At 29.3% G+C, this 6,163-nt stretch overlaps 1 protein-coding gene across 1 annotated transcript; it reads right to left on the minus strand.

Moving 5' to 3' along the window:
• Window positions 1-2,328: 2,328 nt before the first annotated feature.
• LOC129870611 (probable xyloglucan endotransglucosylase/hydrolase protein 26) lies at window positions 2,329-4,508 on the minus strand. Its single transcript, XM_055945431.1, has 4 exons — window positions 4,337-4,508; window positions 3,812-3,912; window positions 3,522-3,715; window positions 2,329-2,742 (listed from the first exon to the last, which is right to left on the minus strand). The coding sequence occupies exons 1-4, from the start codon at window positions 4,506-4,508 to the stop codon at window positions 2,334-2,336; spliced, it is 876 nt and encodes a 291-aa protein (XP_055801406.1). The 3' UTR covers window positions 2,329-2,333.
• Window positions 4,509-6,163: the final 1,655 nt, after the last annotated feature.

Below are 6,163 nucleotides of genomic sequence, written 5' to 3' on the forward strand. Positions count from 1 at the left end.
AAGATAGAAGATGAAATAATATATCCTAATAACTAAACTTTATATAATTAAAAATTATTGCATTATTAATACGTGCATAACGCTAATCATAATTCAACAAAACAACACCTTACTTTTAAAATGTTTTGCTAGATTTTGACTTCGAATACACTCATAAGTCTTCATCACCGTGTTTTTTTTAAAAAATGTTTTCCTATTTCAAAACCAGGTGTTGTTTCTAATAAATTTCTTGGAACTTAATTACAGTGTGAAAAAAAATGATTTTATTACGGAAAAGATCATTAAAATTAAGTTTGACAAATTATTGAACAAATTTAAAAAGAGATTCTAGAGAAGATTTTTCCTTTACAAAAGTCCAACATGGACAAGGCATTTGAACGTTAAATTATTTTAGCAACAATAATATCTTTTTTTTGTAAGTACTCCTTTGAAGAAGTAACGACTTTTGATCTACGTGTGAAGTCGCCCCCTTTTTTTTTTTTTTAACGAATGTATAGCTGGGGGTAGGGGTGTCAAAATGAGTCCAAATATAGATAATTCGTTCAATTCGTTTAAACTTTTATGGGTTGGGCTCAAGATAATTTGTATTAGGTTCAATCTCAACTCATTCAAGCATTAATCCATTTTAAAAGAATTTTCAATTGAGCTCAACTTAATCACCAGTTTCAACTCGTTTTAAGGCTCTTTATTTGTATTGGTGTAATGTATGTTCTCATATTAAAGATACGAATTACTATCTCTTTTTATCTTTTAGGATTAATTTATCTATTTGTAAATTTTTATTAAAATGGGTGTCAAATGGGCGGTTTGGATTGAAATTGATAATATTAAAATGGATTGAAATAAAATTCGGATTGAGTCATGACCCGCCTAAATTTACTTTGGGCTCAAATGGATTGAGCTCAATTGGGCTAAAATTCGGGTTGGGTCATGACCCGCCCAATTTGACCTGCTTAATCTCAATAATTTTAACATATTATTATTTACTTTTTATAACCATAATTTGAATTTCAACTCAAGAAAATAAAAATAAAAATTTACAAGTAGATAGATTAATTTTAAAAGATATAAAATAAATAGTAATTTATACCTTTAATATGAGAACATACATTACACCAATGCAAATAAAGAGCCTTAAAATGGGTTGAAATTAGAGATTAAATTGGGCTCAATTGAAGATTCTTTGAAAATGGGTTAAGGCTTGAATGAGTTGAGATTAAATCCACTATAAATTATCTTGAGCCCAATTCATAAAAGTTTGAACGAATTTGACTATATTTGAACTTATTTTAACACTTGTATGTATACCTTTAATTAAAGTGTCTAATGATCTTTTATTAATAATAAAATAAAACTCTCAACGCGAATAAATAGAGATAAAGGGGTTTAGACCTTGTCTTATCAATCTCAATAAGGTAACCAATCATATAAAAAAAATTCCCACTTTGAGATCTCTTTAAATCAAACTAGGTCCCAGTTGGATTGAATTATTTGGAATGTTTCTTCTTTTACATTATCAATATACATTAATTTATATGCAATGCCAATCTAGTTATGTTTGGATATAGATTTCTAATTATTTTTTTTTTTTTTTTTTTTTGAAAAATATGATTTGATGAAGTTTGATTTGAAGTTAAAAGATGTGTTTGGATTTAAGAAAAAAAAACATGAAACATGAAAAAAAAAACAATAGTACCAAACAACATGAAACCTATTTGACTCCTTTTAAGAAAAAAACATGAAACATGACTTATATTAAGCTATCAGAAATTCAGAATACTCAATAGTTGTGTAAAAATCCAACGCCACATTTTAATGTAGTCAATAAATGATCCTTTCACAAAAAAAAGGAGCCTTGATAGCTTAATAGAAAAAATAAATTTTACCTCAATGTAATATAAAAGATCTAGTAATATTGAAAATAATTTGATACGACAGTGTGATTCGATTATTTTTACTGTTGCAATTATGTTGTGTAATTTTTTTAAAAAACAGTTTTATAAATGAATAAAAATAGCCATAGGTAATCTTTATACTCCGTCTGAGTAATAAAACAATCAATTTTTTTTCTTTTTTACTTCAAAGAATAAAGTACATGAATATAATAAGGCCAACTCAACAAGATCTTCTTAATCAAAACAACAACAATATTGTAAAAATATAAGTACAACAAATATAAGAAAAATGTTCAAGTTCAAAGAAACATTGAAAACAATTTATTCCTTAAAAGAGAATGGAAACAATTAAGAAATTCAACTTTCCCTATTGCAAATAGGGTCGAAACGGCTTTCTTTCTTCAGACAGTGAAGTCACTTTGATTTATTTGTGTCCTTCTAGTATTGTGGCAATGAGCACTCAATAGGCATAACTCCCTTGAATCTTTTAACATCTTTGCAATAATCATAGATCATATACTTGCTCCTAATTGAGCTCATTTCACCAAATTTATTTGCGCTCAATTTATAGAATAAAGGTGAACTCCACCAATTGTTTTTTGTAGGAATTGCACATTGGGAAATACTCATTGGTCCATTCCAATAACAAGCTCTTGGCCTAAACTTTCTATAAGTTGCAATAAATGGTGCATTTGTCCAATCAATTTTAACAAGGCCACCTCTTGTTGCCCATTCATCAGCATTCCATAGGCTAGTGTAGACTCTCATTCCTTGTTGATTTGGGAATGGAATTCCTTTTGCTTGGTAGTTTCTAAATACCCTAATTGGAATACCATCAATGTACCATCTGAAAAAAATACAAACATTGCCACATCAAATTTCAAGAAATTGTCTAGGTTTGTATGTGTTTGGTACGACAGAAGTCATCTCCTAAAAATATTTTTTCAAAAAAATTGAAATATATTCTTATTGAAAAATATTTTTTGGTGTTTATTTGAAGAGTGGAATATCTTTCGAAAAAAAAACATTTACTATTAAAGAAGGATTATTTGCAATGTTGTTATTATTACTCCATTTGTTTTAATTTATGTGACGGTGTTTGGCTGGATACGAAGTTTAAGAAAGAAAAACTTTTGAAACTTGTGATCTAAAACAAGCGACAAACATTTGTGTGCCTATAAATCACCTTGTTAAGATTAAAATGAGAAATTTAAAGTTAAAACTGTTTCTAAATAAGAAAGTATGATATTCTTTTTAGGATAGACTAAAAAGGAAAAGTACAAAACATAAATTGGACAAACAGAGTAGTACTATTATAGTTGCACACCGAATAGTGTTGATGAAGTTAAGAGTTGGTTAAACCAATGGCATAAAGTTAAGCATTGAGATAATCGTAAAGGAAAATGACTTTCAAAAGTGTTGGAAAATCATTTTATCTCTTTGATGAAAAATATTTCCTCAAAAAATATTTTTCGACAATCAAACACAAGAAGATCGACTTATTTTTGGAGAACATGATATTTGAAATTTATAGATATTAAAGGTAGAGATAGTTTATAGTTTAGTTTATAGATAAGACTTGTTTTCATATAATAAAAGGAAGTTATCTTGAAAAGATCGACTTACATGACAGTATTGGGATTCCAATGAATGGTATAGTTGTGAAAATCAGCAGTTGGATCAAACCAAGGGTAGAATTGTTGCTCTCTATTTCCAACACCTTGGGTGTAAATATTAGTGTGTATAATATAAGGTTGTCCTGATATATTTCCTAAAAACTCGAAATCGATTTCATCATGCTTGGTACCGGTAGAAGATAGCTGCCATGATAAAATTTTAAAAAAAAACATCACTATAAAAATAATATTTACATCTTATTATATACTATTAGTGCATAAAATTTAAAGTATACTTACATAGTATGTTGTGACAGTTCCAGCAGAGTTGTTAGGTACCAATTTGATAAGCATTTCAAAGCTACCAAATAGAAATGATCTTTTTGATTGAGCACCAGAGCCTGAAATTTAAATGAAAAAAGTTAGTGGCGGATCTAAAGCAAATTCTGTGAGTCGTGACAACTGTTTTCAAATTGTGTACACATATGTTCAAAATTTTAAAATAAATATATACAGTAAGATCACACTCATTTTGAATCGATTGAAGTAGGGGTGTGTCTAGCTGATTGTTTAGACTGGAGCCAATTGAATCCCCTTTGCCGGAAAAAGTTGCATTATATAAATAGGTTAATGTCTTTATGACATATATATTGTTGAATCGCGTCGAAATAAATAGAAAAATTTAGTGCAATGGTAAAGGAGTTCTAAAATTGTTTTTGGTCATAGGTTCAGATCCCAAATATGACATTTTTAATATTTTTTTAAAATTCTCATTATATAAATTCCTGACTTTGCTATTGAATCGGAAAAAATTAAAACTTATACCTGCAGATTTATCAAGGACAAGTTGAAGATCATCCCCTAGAAGTTTACAATGATGAGCACCCCAATTTACATACATGCTACTTGATGTCATCCCATTGACTAAATATGAATGAAATACAATTGTTGCAATAATCATCAAAGCCAAGGAAGTAAAATCTATGATTTTTCCCATCTTCAATTAATTCTTGTGATCACACACACTTTTTTTTTTGGGTGAGTGATTACTTGGAAATTGTACATTTTCTCTTAGGTTATGGAGGGTTTATATAGAAAAATAAAAATAAAAAGACCTTTTCAATTACTATGTAAACTTTTGTTTTATGAATTTTGTGCTGACCATGTTTGAGGTTGACATTCTAAATACCGTGTGGATGCAGTTGGCAATTAATCAAGAAATCTGGTTACATGTATGTATGTTGCATTTGTTAGTGTTTGAGCAGTTCTTTTTAAAATGTTAGTGAAGTTATATAATTGAAGTTTAATAGATAAATCTTGTATTTGTTGGGTTTACTTGATAGGTTGAATGGGAAATGGAAGGAAAAGAAGTGGAGGGAAAAATGAGTTGTTCTCTCTTGCTTTATGAAATAAGCATTTGTTCCACATAGGTGGTGGAAAGAAAAAGTCTCCTACTTAAAAGTAGAAGCACTCCTTGATGTAGCTAAAGGGTCAAGAAGAGGGTCTCCCCTCATGCCGTCGTTGTTGCTCCTTGGCTCGGCTTTGGTCAAAGGATTTGATTGATAATCTTTTTTGATCAAATTTTCTTTAATTTTTTAATTAATTATTATTTAATTAATGAATTAATTGAAAAATCCTGACCCGTGATTCGACCCGTTTCTTTCTTTTCCGGATTAATTTAAAACATTTTCTACCGTTTTTGTCCAACGGATTTTTTCTGAAAGGTTGCAACTTTTCAGAAAAAGTTGCAAACCTTAATGTTGGGACTTTTTCCCAACATGCACCTTTTCTGAAAAGTTGCAAACAGGCTATATATTTCTGTTGATCCTTAGAATTGTTCCTTACGAAAATTTCTGATAAACAATCTTTTTCTTCTTCTTCTTTTCTGCACTTTCTAAAAACTCGTATGATATACTGCTTTCGAGTGATTCGCAGTCACCATAATTTGCTGTACCGCTATTCTGGTGAGTAAATCGTTCTATCCTGGGAGGAAAGATTCCAAAACTTCGGGTACGTTGAGGGGAATAATTTCCTTAAGGACACATTGTGCATTCAGTGGACTCGATTTTTGTTCTTACATAATTTTTCAGATACTGTTCTTATTTTCAGTTTCTGTCTTTTATTTTCAGAAATTATTATTACTATTTTAATATTTTACAATACAGTTTAATAACAGTATTTTGAGAAACAACTTTTACTTGATGATTGATATTTATGTTTACACTATTTTCAAAAGCACTGTGATATCCATGACAGAGCGCGGGCTAACGAGAACATATAAAAAAAATAAAAAAGAAATAACAAGCTTTTGAAGAAGGTGCATTTTACGTCCTAGGGAAATCTCATATTGTAACGACCCTTTAGGTCGTTTTGTATACTATGACTTTTTATTTCATAAAAGACTCATCCCGTAAATTTTTAGTGGGTATTTTGGACTAATTGATAACTAAGGTTATTTAATTAAGGGGTAAATTTAAATAACTAATTTAATTAATGGGCTAAGTTGATAATTTAATTAGTACTCTATACCACTTATTCTATATTTATTTAAAATAAAGTGGAATAGGGTTTAATATTTTAATTGTTCATTACTACACAAAACTGAAACGAGAAAAGAGAGAAGAAGAAACATACCTGCGGACGACGGAAGCA

Source organism: Solanum dulcamara, chromosome 10 (assembly GCF_947179165.1).
Source record: "Solanum dulcamara chromosome 10, daSolDulc1.2, whole genome shotgun sequence".
NCBI classification, from domain to species: Eukaryota; Viridiplantae; Streptophyta; class Magnoliopsida; order Solanales; family Solanaceae; genus Solanum; species Solanum dulcamara.